This window comes from Leucoraja erinacea, chromosome 18 (assembly GCF_028641065.1).
Source record: "Leucoraja erinacea ecotype New England chromosome 18, Leri_hhj_1, whole genome shotgun sequence".
In the NCBI taxonomy this organism is placed as follows: Eukaryota; Metazoa; Chordata; class Chondrichthyes; order Rajiformes; family Rajidae; genus Leucoraja; species Leucoraja erinaceus.
Genome location: NC_073394.1, coordinates 16,892,459 through 16,906,898, shown reverse-complemented (window position 1 = coordinate 16,906,898; position 14,440 = coordinate 16,892,459). Strand labels below are relative to the sequence as shown.

General features: G+C 42.6%; 1 protein-coding gene across 1 annotated transcript in view; it reads left to right on the top strand.

Moving 5' to 3' along the window:
• The first annotated feature begins 6,068 nt into the window (after positions 1 to 6,068).
• The window catches only part of nat10 (N-acetyltransferase 10), a 50,475-nt gene continuing 42,103 nt past the window's right edge, over positions 6,069 to 14,440 (top strand). Inside the window, exons 1-3 of the mRNA XM_055649395.1 lie at positions 6,069 to 6,186; positions 8,472 to 8,586; positions 12,804 to 12,895. Of these exons, the coding sequence (XP_055505370.1) occupies positions 8,479 to 8,586; positions 12,804 to 12,895 (200 nt within the window). The 5' untranslated portion in view covers positions 6,069 to 6,186; positions 8,472 to 8,478. The remainder of the gene's footprint in view (positions 6,187 to 8,471; positions 8,587 to 12,803; positions 12,896 to 14,440) is intronic.

Below are 14,440 nucleotides of genomic sequence, written 5' to 3'. Positions count from 1 at the left end.
ATTCTTTGAATGGAGTTTGAATTATAATTTAAATATTTTTAATTAAGCTTTTCTTGGTTAGGTGATGTATATTGTATCAAGAAAAATATCACAAATACTGAAAACAATGAGATTCTGTGATCCTTGATTACAAAAGGTGGGAGATAATTTGACATTATATTTGTAACACTATAACCATTAAATGCAAAAACCATTTAGATCATGCACAACTCCTTGAATCAGGTGTAGATTACAAACTAAACAGATCAGTAATTGAATAAAGGCTTTTTTGCTTTTTCAGAATTGAAAGCTACAATTCATTGATACCTCGAACAAAGTATGAGCTACTGAATTGTTAAATGCTCTGATAATCACAATATTTTCAAAAAAATATCTGTTTTTTATATCCATACTTATTTTTTTGGTCTGGATGTTGCTGTTGGTCCCATTGAATTGTTAAAAAATAATGAATAACTGATGATTTGGCTGAGGATCTCTGCTGTTCGCAGCTTTTTTTGTGTTGTCAACTTGAGATCCTTTTAACGGAGGTCTTCCTCCTGGGGTGGGGTGCATGGGGAGAATTAAATCATTGGTCTACTGTGAGTGGATGTTGAAGGTATTTAATTGTCGTATGTACCGATATCGGAACAATGAAATTTTAATTTGCAGCAGCATAACAGGCCTGTTAGCACAATGAACATAGACAATATAAAATGTTTAAACCCCCCCCCCCCTCCCCCAAATAGATTGATACCACAACACGTGCAGAAAACCGCAGTCAAATCGCAACCAACGTTGGTCCATAGAAGTTCATAGTTGAGGTTAGTGTTTGTGTAGTGTTCAAGAGCCTGATGGTCGTAGGGAAGCTTTTCTTAAGACTGGTCACTGTTTGCAGACTTCTATACCTTCTTCCCTTCTCCTTGAAGCTGCCTTTGACGTGTTATCTTTGTCATCATGTTATCTTTGTCATCAAAACCATTGCTTCAGGAGTCTCCCCAAAATCAGATCTCACATGTAGCCCAGCGAAGGTATTGTTAGATGATCATAGCTTGCATGTGTGCCCTTTAGGCTAATATTGGCTTATTTGCATTTATCTTTTATGTAACATCTAGAAACATTGACAATCTCCAGTGCTTTGCGATTCCTGTCGAAAAAGGAGCGGATCATGACTGAATGATTCAAGCATCCTCCATTTTAGACTCATTGGAGTAACACAGCAGGTCTGGAGAATGTGGATAAATTACATTTTGGATCAGGATCCTTCAGACTGATTGTAGAAGGGGAGAGAAAGCTGGAAGAAAGGTGATAGATGAAAAGGATTTTTAATTGTCAGATGTTTTTTTGAAAACCAGCATTTACAGTTGTCTGCGTCTATACTTTGTTTTGGATATGTTATTAACCAGTTTCTTAAATTAATTTAAGATTAGCCATCCAGAGCTGCCAAGTAGTACGGATTTTCCGTATTTTGAAATGCGATCAGAATACGGATGTACGGATTTGCTTTGTAAATTACGGATTTTTAAAAAGTCAGCCGACTTCCTGTTTCATCTTGCAGCTTAAAAAATGCAAGGATATAAAAAGTCAGTGCACCTCTAAAAATTATAGCAGATTAAATCTATTAGTATTTTAAATTTCAAGATCTGGAAGCTTTGATCTGCTTGTCCCGCTACAGGATTAAACAGCGCCGTCAGTTTAACGTGTGGGAATGTAAACAAACAGCGCTATGGGTTCTAAAAATAGTGCTCCCAGCTGGAATGCTATTGCCTTTACATATAGCACTATGGGCTTTACACATAGCGCTATGGGTCACAGACTGTTAGGGGAGGGAGAGAGGGAGTGGAAGGGAGGGAGGGAGATAAAAAAGGAAGGAGGGAGGGTGGGAGAGAAAGACAGATGGTGGGAGGGATTGAGAGCGAGGGAGGGAGAGGGGCTTCCAAAATGGCTTCCACATCATCATCTGGTGCTAAAAGCAGGAAGCAGCCGTTCAAACAGCAGTACACAAAGAGATGGCAATGAGTGCACTGTCAAATAAGGTGCGTGGAAGACATGTCAATTGGTAGCAAAGTTATGCATTCTTGTACTCTTACATGGGTAAAACCGCACATAAAAAAATAACACTTCAGCAAAATGGCACAGTGTAAAATTACTGATTTCCTCAGCAAAATACTGATTTTCAGGTACTAGAATACTGAAATGCTCTGACAAGACTTGGCAGCTCTGGCCATGTGCATTTGTGGTGATGTTGAATTTCCTCAATAATTTTAATAAATGTAATTTTAATGTAAAATAGGACAATAATTGCCCGAAGCAGAGATTTGTCAATAATTACATTTAACGTATTCAATGTAAATGAGCTTGTCCCAATTGGGCGTGTACTAATTTGTTTTTAAGAATCCAATCATGGTCCATTTTACAAGTGATATGGGATTCTTGATCCAAATTTATTAAACAAAAAAATTACTACCTCCTCTACAATCCACATGCTTAATTCTATGTACATTTAAGAGATGTTATACAGTTTAACTTGTTCCATCTCTAGTTGCCTAACAGCTATGAAGGTAGCACTCCTTTTCGATACTCACATTTGTTGTGTGGAGTACAAAATCTTCACACTTGGGGGGAGGGGGGAGGGGGGGAAGCTTCAGGTTTATTGATTTTTGCATCTGGTACACTAATCCTCTTCTATCTTCACTTTACCATTAAAATCGCTTTTGAAATAGTATTTTAATATCAAATGAACTGAGGGAGGGGGGGGTGCATACGTGCTTGTAGTATAAGTGAATGGTAAGATGATAGCACTTAATTAAGTGTGGGGAAATAAGCTCACAGGTTTGTTTCCTAAGATGGTTAAGCATTGACCAAATGTACGACATAAAAAATGTAAATTCGAAAATAGTGTGGAATCGGGCTTACTATTGTCTATTGTCTTAACTAGCAGGGCAGATTTGTATTAGCAACATGCAGAATTAGGTGTTGTCACCTTAGAATGTAAGAAACTGGAGTAGGCTCTGATTAATATCAACATTTTCCTGATCTATCCCCAAATCTCTATTCCCTCGAAAGCCATCGATCTCAGTTTTGATGCACTCAGTGACTGAGCCTCCACAGCTCTAGGGTAGAGAACATTAACGATTCAACACTGCCAGGCAAAGAGGTCTTTCCATGTTCCATCCTTAATGGTTTACTCAATTTTAGACTGATCCCTTGTTCTAAACAGTTCAGCCAGGGAAACAACCCCCCTCCATAAATATTCTTCTAGGATTTTATTTCAGTAACATACCTGGCAGACCAAATCTTTTTGACCACCTTATCTACCTGCAACTCGACCTTCAAGGAGCCATGGACCTGTACTCCTATAGCCCTTTGCTCTACAACACTACCCAGAGGCCTAGCATTTACGGTGTAGGTCATGCCCTTGTTTGACGTCCCAAAATGCAACACCTCACACTTCTCTGTATGTTAAGCTCACCGGTCTATTATTCCCAGCATTTTCCCTGCAGCCCTTGGAAAAGAGGCACATTTGCCACCCAAAACAGAGGAGAAATACTCATTGAGGACCTTGCCCATCTCCTGTGGCTCCACACAGAGGTGACCACTTTGATTCCTGAGAGGTCCCACTCTCTCTCTAGTTATCCTTTCCCCCCTTATGTATTCATAAAATATTTTCGGATTGTCCTTAATGCTATCCGCCAAAGTTATCTCCAGGCCCCTGTTTGCCCTTCTGATCTCCTTTTTCACTTTACTCCTTAGTTCTTGAAACTCCTCCAAGGATGCACTTGATCCTAGCTGCCTATACCTGTCACATGCATCCTTATTTTTGACCAATGCCTCAATTTCCCTCGTTTGCCAAGCTCTTGGCCGATGTTCTTTTCCCCTCAAATAACCTGCTCCAGTCAACTCGAGCGAGACCTTCTCTCATACCCTCAAAGTTGGCCTTACCCCAGTTGAGCATTTTAACACTTGTACCCTCTCCGTCCCTATTGATAACCTATTTGAAATGTGCTCACTGGTCTAAAAAGGCTTCTCCACAAACACTTCATTGACTTGCCCTTCCCAATTTCCTAATACTCGATCCAGCGTTGGCCTCTCACGTGTGGGGGCCTCTACATACTGCTTACGAAAAACTCTCCTGAACCCGTGGTATGGTAATGATTCTGAATTGATTCTGTCTCAACGGAATCCACATCCTGGATGAATCATACGCCTTCAAGTCGTTTACACTGCATTTATTACAATTAGATAATGCCATTATGTTATAATTCTTAAACATTGCTCTGGGCAAAAAAATCAAATTTTAATTCATTTTACGCGAAAGACAAAGAATTTTCTTTCAGAAAATCACGTAATTTTTCCCCTTCACCTTGAACCTATGTCCTCTGGTCCTCGATTCCCCTACTCTGGGCAATAGATTCTGTGCCTCCACCTGATTCTCTCGTGATTTTATACACCTCTGTCAGATCACCCCGCATCCTCCTGCGCTCCAAGGAACAGAGACCCAGCCTACTCTAACCTCTCCCTTTAACTCAGATCCTCTTGTCCTGGCAACAACCTCGTAAATCTCTGAACATTTTCAAGCTTGTCAAAATCTATAACATGGTGCCCAGAACTGAACACATTACTCTAAATGCGGTCTCACCAACGTCTTCTACAACTGCAACATGACCTTCCAACTTCTATACTCAATACTCTGACTGATGAAGGCCAAAATGACAAAAGCCTTTTTGACCACCTTATCCCTCGACTTTCAAGGAACCATGCACCTGCACTCCAAGATCCCTCTGCTTAATTTGGTTTTCACTATTCTAAGGGACTCTCTTTTCAGAATGAGGCAAGATAAATTTCTTAATTTGGATTTTGCTATTCTAAAGGACTCTAGATGCTCCATTTTCTGTATATTCAAGACTGGTTGAGTTTTAGACGCCAGAGAAATAATGTATATGGGGAATGGGTTGGGAACGTTACTTCACTGATTAATGAGTGAATCCAAGAGATTGTATGACCTATTTGTGTTTTTATATTATGGGCTTATTTAAAAGTGGACTTTGGGGGATAAACCATCATATCTTTGGAAGGTATGCTTTTTCCAAAATGCTACCCAACTGAGCAAAACAATAGTTAAAGCTGGATGATTATCTACTATTATAAATTATATTTATGTGTTGCTCATAGCCCAACCTTCCAGCTATAGTGGCTATTTTAAAGGCTGGTATGATTATCAAAGCTGGTAAGACAGATGGACACAGAGTCTGGCTAGGGAGATGCAGCTGAGATGTTATGACTATTACAGAAACCTGGCTTCGGATTGGTAGCTTAATGTTATTAAATTGGAAAGGAAGCAGAACTGTTACCGGAATGGTACCTGGACTCGCATTAAAGGGAGAAGTTAGATAGGCTGTGACTCTTTTCTCTGGATGGTAGGAGGCGGAGTGGTGACCTTGTTCCTTGTTGAGGTATACAAGATCAAGGGGGTATGGATAACGATAACGCAGTCTTTTTCCCTGGGGGGAAATTCTAAAACTAGAGGACATATGCTTAAGGTGAGAGGGGAGGGATTTAAGAGGGTTCTCAAGGGGAAATCATATCACGTAGAGGGTTGTCCATTTCTAGAATGAGCTGCCAGAGGAACATATAAGTGGAAACAATTGCAACCCGAAACGTCGCCTATGCCTTTCCTCGAGAGATCCTGCCTGACCTGCTGAGTTACTCCAGCATTTTGTGTCTATCTGTGACTTTTAAAAGACAGTTGGACATAATATGGTTTGGAAGAGTTTAGAGAGCTATGGGCAAAATGCACTAACCCAATGTGCAGGGAGGGAGGGGGGGGCGAAGGTTCTGTTCCTGCGACTCAACATAAATTTCAAACAAAAATTGTGCAACAAAAATAGATCAATGTAAAAACACACTGAGATGATTAAAACACATGTTGGGCTGTCTGCATCAAAGATCTTTGGCCTGCACTGCCTTTAACCCTATTTATAATTTTTCTTGGAGCCACGAGGGTCGCTGTCCGTCGTCGCAGGATTATGGGTGTCCGGCTGCTGTCTGCCGCTGGGTGGCGCGGGTAGCCGGAGTACCATTGGCTGCGAACGCTGCTGACGTCATTAGCAGCGCCCGGCCGCCCACCCTGAGCAGGACCCCGAGCTGGGTGTCCTGTGCAATTCCTGCCGCCATCTGCTCGCCCCTGAGACGGAACCCGCACGAGAGGAGGTGGGTGGAATGAATCTTGCGGCGCGGGGAACGGCGGGCACACGAGAGCGCGCTAACATGGCCAACGGTTCACCAGCCCGGCGCCAGTACCCGGGGAGGCCAGGGGAGAGGTTGAGGGCAGGAGAGGGCAAGGGGGCAGGTTTGTGGAGGAGGGCAAGGGAGGGGAAGGGGAAGAAGGAGAGGGCACGGTTGGGGAGGAAGGAGGAGAGGGTGAGGGGGAGGGGAGGAGGCCAGGGAGGAGAGGGCAAGGGAAGGAGGCCAGGGAGGAGAGGGAGAGACAGAGACACAAAAACCTGGGTGAAAACGAGAAGCTAGTGTGACTTACGTGGGGCAGAGATGGAGAGGGAATGCCGGGCCTACTTGAAGTTATAGAAATCAATATTCATACCACTGAGCTGTAAGCTGCCCAAGTGAAATATGATATGCTGTTCCTCCAATTTGCATTTAGCTTACTGACAATGGAGGAGACCTAGGACAGAAAGGTCAGTGTTGGAATGGGAAGGAGAATTAAAGTGTTTAGTAACTGGGAGATCAGGCAGGTCCAGGTTGACTGAGTGAAGGTGTTCAGCGAAGCAATCGCCCAGTCTACGTTTGGTCTCGCCAATGTAAAAGAGTCCACATCTTGAACAACAGATACAGTAGTTGAGGTTGGAGGAGGTGCAAGTGAACTTCTGCCTAACCTGAAAGGACTGTCAGGGTCCCTGGGCAGAGTCAAGGGAGGGGGTATAGGGATAGGTGTTGCATCTCCTGCAGTTGTAAGGGGGTGGTTTGGGTGGGAAGGGATGAGTTAAACAGGGAGTTACGAAGGGAATGCTCTCTGCAGAAGATGGAAAGGGGTGGAGATGGGAAGATGTGACTAGGCATAGAAAGGTAAAGACTAGGGGGAGCAAGGGTGGAGCTGCGGGGTACCAAGGAGACACAAGTGAGGGCCTCATCTATGATGGGAGAGGAGAGCCCTGTTTCCTAAAGAATTAGGACATCTCAGGTGTCCTAGTAAGGTGTTAAAGTTCAATCCGCGCTATCAGACAAACCATATTAGTCACTTAGGAATGTACCAATTCTTTTATTTTACGCATGCGGGAGTGGGAAAGAACACACGAGTACGGCTACATACTCGTTGTCCCTCGCGGTTCCACTCAAATTGTATTAAATACAACCAGTGCATTTATACTTGATTTTGCACCAACAATTAATCACACAGTCAGCCAGTACATTCCTTAACACATTGTCTCAGTATACCCTTTGTTTGTCTAGTCCCCAATCTACGTATCTTGTTTAGATTAGACTTGTCTCACAAAGTGGTTTGACTTGGCCATTTGGCATCTTATCTCTTAGTTCCCACATCATAAATCTGTTTCCCTTGTCATGTATCACATCTGCAATTTCACGTACTGAGTCTTTCATTTTATTCTCACATACATGCTGCCGAAGCTGCTATTCCCCCACTCGTACACCCTTAACCCTTTCAGTTCTAAACTCTTTCAATGGAACACCTCATCTTGGGCGCAGATGTGGCGTAGACGGTGGAATTTGGAGTAGGGAATAGAGTCTTTGCAGGAAGCAGGGTGGGAAGAAGTGGAGTCGAGATGGCTGTGGGAGTCAGTGGGTTTGCATACCCATGTGCTAATCTGCAAGTCTTTTAAACGCCACTCCTGGTAGCGCGTCAGGCACCTATGACTGTAAAAAACAAACAAACGCACCCAAGTTTATCAATCCATCTACATACCTCCATGTATCTGAAGATCAAACGTCCATGAATGGGTCCTTTGGCAGTAGGGTTTATATCAACTATTCATAACAGGGTTAATCTGATCGTTCTGATTCACCCGTTTTAATGCAGCAACCTTCTGTATGAATCTTTTTCATTCAATTCCATGCGGTTGCATTTTCACCAGCTGTTTCTGCTTCTTTGATTTCCATACCTAAGCCAACTGTTGTTACTCATTTCAATTACTCTGCTAGATCTTAAGCAATTCTTAAAACTGGTACTTTGAATGTGCTTTGAATCATCTATTCTAGTGTCAGATTTTAGCCCACCACTTTTTGCTGTGTTCAAGGTGTTCAAGATGAATGGAAGATAGTTTAGGCATCTCTTGTGGCTGGAATCCAATGATAAGTAACATTCCACTAAATGCAAGAAAATAGATTGATGAATTTTGTATTTTTATTCGTGTTATTTTGTCTGCATTCTAGCAGAAAACTGTTACTATTTTGATCCATGAATATGCAAATGTTTCTAAAATATGCTTTAAAAATTTTAATGCATTTTTCATCTCTACCCAAAGAATCAAAATGTTCAGGAAAAAACTGGACAATCGTATCCGTGTCCAAATTGAAAATGGAGTGGCGCAGCGCCAACGGACATTGTTTGCTATTGTGGGTGATCGTGGCAGAGATCAGGTATGGAGTTAAAAGTAGAATGATATATGTTTTGTATTGTAGTAGTGATATTGGTTGTCAACTTACATAAATAAGCGTATGAGTCTGAGATCAGATTAATGTTCTTGTCAGTGAAGATGGGCAGTTAACCAGTTAATAGGAGTCATACAATATGTACAAAGCAGATACGGATCCGTTCTGCCCACCTCATTCATGCTAACGATGATGCCTATCTACAATAATCAAATTTCCTCACATCGGCTAAGTATCCCTCTATGTCTAGCCTATCTAAGTATCTGTCTAAATGTCTTTTAATCATTGTAGTTGTATCTGCCTCCACAACCTCCTCTGGCAACTAGTTCCATATGTTCACTCCCCTTTGTATGAGGAACTTGCCCTTCAGAAGTCCTTTAAATTTCAGCCACTCTGACCTTAAACCTCTTCCCTCTAAGCTCCCCTGCCCTGGGCAGATACATTCTGCTTATTTCTCTCACCTATCCCAATCTTAATTTTATAAATCTTTATATGGTCAATCATCGAATAACTACATTCCAATTATAATAAACTCAGCCTGTCCAATCTTTATTTTTAGTTTTAGAGATACAGCATGGAAACAGGCCCTTAGGCCCACCGAGTCCGCACTGATCAGCGATCACCTGTACATTAATTCTATTCTACACACTAGGGATAATTTACAGAAGCCACAATCTACAAACCTGCATGTCTTTGGAATTTGGGAGGAAACCACAGCACCCAGGAGAAAACCCACGTGGTCGCAGGGAGAATGTACAAAGTCTGTACAGACAGCACCCATAGTCAGGATTGAACCTGGATCTCTGACTCTGTAAGGCAGCAACTCTACTGCTGTGCCACTATGTTGCCGCTCTTTATATCTAAGATAGGCACATAATGGTAACTCAGCGGGTCAAGGCAAATTCCTTCTATGTATACATACTTGGCTAATAAAATTTATTCAATTCAATAAGTGAGTTCGATATTTCAACTGCGCATACCAAGTCATAGGTCACTTGGGAAAAACATTCTCTCCAGCTGAACTGCTTTTGTACGGACCTGCGTATTCATTTCAATGAGATTTATAATTCAATTTATCCATCAAATACATCAGCAGTAGGCCACAGCCAACTGCAGGTTGCACAAATCCTTAATTGTATCTATTTAAATTATTGACTCAATACAGCACCAGCCTTGAAAACGCAAGAATTCCTGGAATGAACCTGTCAATTATCAAATCCCTGGCATTAGCCTGAGTCACAGCCATTCAAATTCGATATTGATTAACACAAATTCCAAGTTGTGTGGTCAACCAATTATGATAATTTGCAGCTATTTGAGCCAAGCCTAACTAGAAGCTTCACTCAGGAGTGGGTCACAGCTCCCCAACTGACGAGACCTGTTCTCGCTCTCTTTGAAGATGAAACGTAAAGTATCCGTGTCTGGAGATGCTGCTTGACTTGTTGAATTACTCTAGCACTTTATCTTTTATATAAACCAGCATCAGCAGTTGCTTATTTCTACCCAAAATTTAATGTTGTGCGGGCTGACTCTAGACTACACAAATACCTCAATTGTTGAATGACAGGCAAATATGCTTATGATCATGTTTGATGTGCCAAGTAACAAAATAAGTCTGAGTAGGAAAGAACTGCAGATGCTAGTTTAAATCGAAGGTAGACACAAAATTCTGGAGTAACTCAGCGGGACAGGCAGCATCTCTGGAGAGAAGGAATGGGTGACGTTTCGGGTCAAGACCTTCTTCAGACTGATGTCAGGGGAGTGGGCGGGACAGAGATAAAATGTAGTCGGAGACAATAAGACTGGTGGGAGAACTGGAAAGGGGAGGGTATGGAGAGAGAGGGACAGCAAGGGCTATTTGAAGTTAGAGAAGTCAATGTTCATACCGCTGGGGTGTAAGCTACCCAAATGAAATATGAGGTGTTGTTCCTCCAGGATAGGAAGGTCAGATTGGGAATGGGAGGGCAGTTAAAGTGCTGAGCAACTGGGTGATCAGGTAGGTTAAGGCAGAGTGTTAAGCAAAATGATCGCCGAGCCTGCGCTTGGTCTTGCCGATGTGCAGGTGTTTACACCTGGTTTACACCGGATACAGTAGCTGAGGTTGGAGGAGGTGCAAGTGAACCTCTGCCTCATCTGAAAAGACTTATCGGGGTCCTTGGATGGAGTCAAGGAGGTAAAGGGACAGGTTTTGCATCTCCTGCGATTGCAGGGGAAAATATCTGGGGAGGGGGTGGTTTGTGTGGGAAGGGAGGAGTTGACCAGGAAATTGCAGAGGGAATGGTGTCTGCGGAATCCAGGAAGGGATGGAGATGGGAAAATGTGGCCAGTAGTGGAATCCCGTTGGAGGTGGCGAAAATCTTGGAGGATTATGTGCTGTATGCGACGGCTGATGGGTTGGAAGGTGAGGACAAGGGGGACTCTGTCCTTGTTACGAATGGGGGAAGGGAGAGCAAGAGCGGAGCCGCAGGATATTGAGAAAATCCTAGCGAGAGCCTCATCTATAATGGAAGAGGGGAACCCCTATTTCCTAAAGAATGAGGACATCTCTGATGCCCTGGTATGGAAAACCTCATACTGGGTGCAGATGCGGCTTAGACGAAGGAATTGGGAGTAGGGGATAGTCTTTACAGGAGGCATGGTGGGAAGAAGTGTAGTCCAGATAGCTATGGGAGTCACTGGGTTTATAGTAGATGTCGGTCAATCTTGTGATGGAGACGGTGAGATCCAGAAATGGTAGGGAGATGTCGGAGATGGTCCAAGTGAATTTGAGTGCAGGATGGAAATTGGTCGTGAAGTAGATGAAGTCGGTGAGTTCTGCATGGGTGCACCGATGCAGTCGTCAATGTAGTGGAGGTATAGTTTGGGTATAGGGCCAGTGAACTCCTGGAACTGTGATTGTTCGACATACCCTACAAAGAGGCAGGCATAGCTAGGCTCATGCAAGTGCCCATAGCTATGCCTTGTATTTGGAGGAAATGGGCGGTGTCGAAGAAGAAGTTGTTGATGGTAAGGACCAGCCCTGCTAGGCGGAGGAGAGTATTAGTAGATGGAAATTGGCTGGTTCTGCGGTCGAGGAAGAAACGGAGGGCTTTAAGACCTTCCTGGTGGGAGATGGAGGTTTTGAGTGACTGGACATCCATAGTAAAGATGAGGGAGTGGGGGGCTGGAAAACAGAAGTAATTGAAGAGATGAAGGCAAAATAAGTCGGGTCTGGAAAATTCCTTCATTTCTATCATAATGGTACGATATAACTTAAATTGAATATGTCTGGCTAGATGAAGATCAGTTAATGTGCCCGATTGTGTGCATTCCCTTCACAGGTGCTTCCTGAAGCACTGAGTTTCTCCAAACTTTTGCTTAAGTGACAAAGTTTGTTTCTTAAAAAGCAGATAGCAACAAAAACTGTTAAAGGTAAACCGCGGCAATCTTTAATTGATTCGCCAGACGGGAGTGGCAAAGATCTACAATGAGCACAAACGTTGCTCAGTGCTTCTCGTGCTCCCACTCACAGAACAAAGGAGAGTTAGCACAATTATACATTTTCCTTATCAGTAAAACACTCCTACCAAGTCTGAATATGGCATGACTGAAAGATTCTGTAGCCTTTCACAATATAGGAAAGCTGGGTCCAAATCAAGCTCATGCAATAATAAGTTATTACTTATCTCTGGAGCGTCAGCTATTTTTTCATTCTTAGCTTCTTGGTGGCCTTGAATGAAGCACATGTTACTACTGCAGGCTGACGTCTTAATGTCTTTATTGAAAAGACAACCTGTCCTCCATATTGTGTTCCATATAATTTACAAAGTCATTCAGACTTGGCACCGAGCCATTCTTTTGTTTTACTAGACCATGCTTTTGTAGAAGAACGACTCCATTTTTGATTTGACTAATAGATTTGACTATTAGCTCTTTCAGAAGATTCTAGCATCTGTAGTCTCTCAAAAATGGCTGCTAACTGTTTGTATGATATCTGTCTTCTTTAATTAATCTAGCCATTTCCGTTCTTTGATCACGTGCCATATCCATACTGTGTCTTTATAGATGTTTGATACATTTCTTCATTCTGCTCCAGCAGATTATTATGTTCCAACAAACTAAATACACCATTTCTTCTTCTGCACTTTTTTTTCTAGTTGGTTCCATGCAAGAATGTCAAGAATGGCAAATTACTCATAATTTTGTATTGTGTGCTTTCAATGCAGGTGGTTATACTTCATCACATGCTCTCTAAAGCTACAGTGAAGGCCAGGCCATCGGTATTGTGGTGTTACAAGAAAGAGCTTGGCTTTAGCAGGTAATGTTAATGTAAACAAAATAGAAATTTAGAACTTTAGGATTTGAAATTTTGAATTACACTTAAATGTATTTAACTATTTACTGTAACATGATTATAACTACATTCTTCCGATTCATTTATAATCAGTGAATGGGTTTATTTTCAAAGTGATTTTAGAATATGTTGTTAAAGTGCGAATAGACCTTCTCACCACTGTGCAGTTATAACATTAGCTTCTTGAAGTTCATTAGTCTGGGGTATAATCAGTTCTCTGCTTCCAAAATTAGAATATCCAATGACATAGTTATGAAACCAAATATATAAATTTAGCATATTATGTCTTAAGTAAGGGAAGAATGTATAGCGTTAACATTTTGAAATCTGTCCATGCATCGATCAAATTAACTTTGACCCTGACAATGTAGATTATTGAAGAATATTCCCTATTTCCTGGCTACATGTTATTGACTAAACTGACATTTACAGAAGAATAGGACCTGATAATGTGAATATGAGAGATTTTCTTCTACCTTCAGAAGTTGAACAGAGTGGGAGAGCCATCTTGTTGGGGGAAAAAATCAATTAAAAAACTGGCAGAAATATGTGAAAGTTGTTTTTCTGCTGGTTTAGTGTGTGCGCGATTGAGATGGTTGGACATAGTGTGAAGCAGGCGACCAGCTAGCTGAGCAAGAGGCAGAGCAGCAAATAAAAGGAAGGCAAGGTACAACAGTGCGGCCTGTTGGGAGTGGCCGTGTTATGGGGAAGTGCCATGTTGAGGAAAAGTGCAACTTGGGGCTTCAGTTCGAGAGGCTTCGAAAGGGGTGGGGAAAGGAGTGCTGACCTATCAAACCCGGAGCAGAGCAGCAGCAAGCAGCAACTGTAAATAGGAGCTGTTGGAAACGTCTTAATGACTACAGGCCTGTCGCACTGACCTCTGTAGTCATGAAGACACTCAAAAGGCTTGTGCTGGCCAAGCTGAAAAATATTATAAACTCCCTGCTGGACGCTCTGCAGTTTGCATATCGGGCCAATAGATCCATGGATGATGCAGTCAACCTGGGCCTGCATTTCATCCTACAGCACCTGGACCGCCAGGGGACCTATGCGAGGATCCTGTTTGTTGATTTTAGCTCTGCATTCAACACCATTGTGCCAGAGCTACTACACTCCAAACTTTCCAAGTTGACTGTGCCTGAACCCCTCTGTCGGTGGATCACCAGCTTCCTGACAGACAGGAAGCAGCATGTGAGGCCGGGAAAGCACATCTCGGACGTGCAAACGCTCAGCATAGGAGCACCACAAGGCTGCATACTCTCTCCTCTCCTCTCCTCTCTCTACACCAACAACTGCACCTCCACAGACATCTCTGTCAAGCTTCTCAAGTTTGCGGACGACACAACCCTGATTGGACTTATCCAGGATGGGGAGGAATCTGCCTACAGACAGGAAGTGTCACAGCTGGCGTCCTACTGCCATCGCAACAACCTAGAGCTCAATGCTCTTAAGTCAGTGGAATTAATTGTAGACTTTAGGAGAGCTCCCCCTCCCCTCACCACACTCACC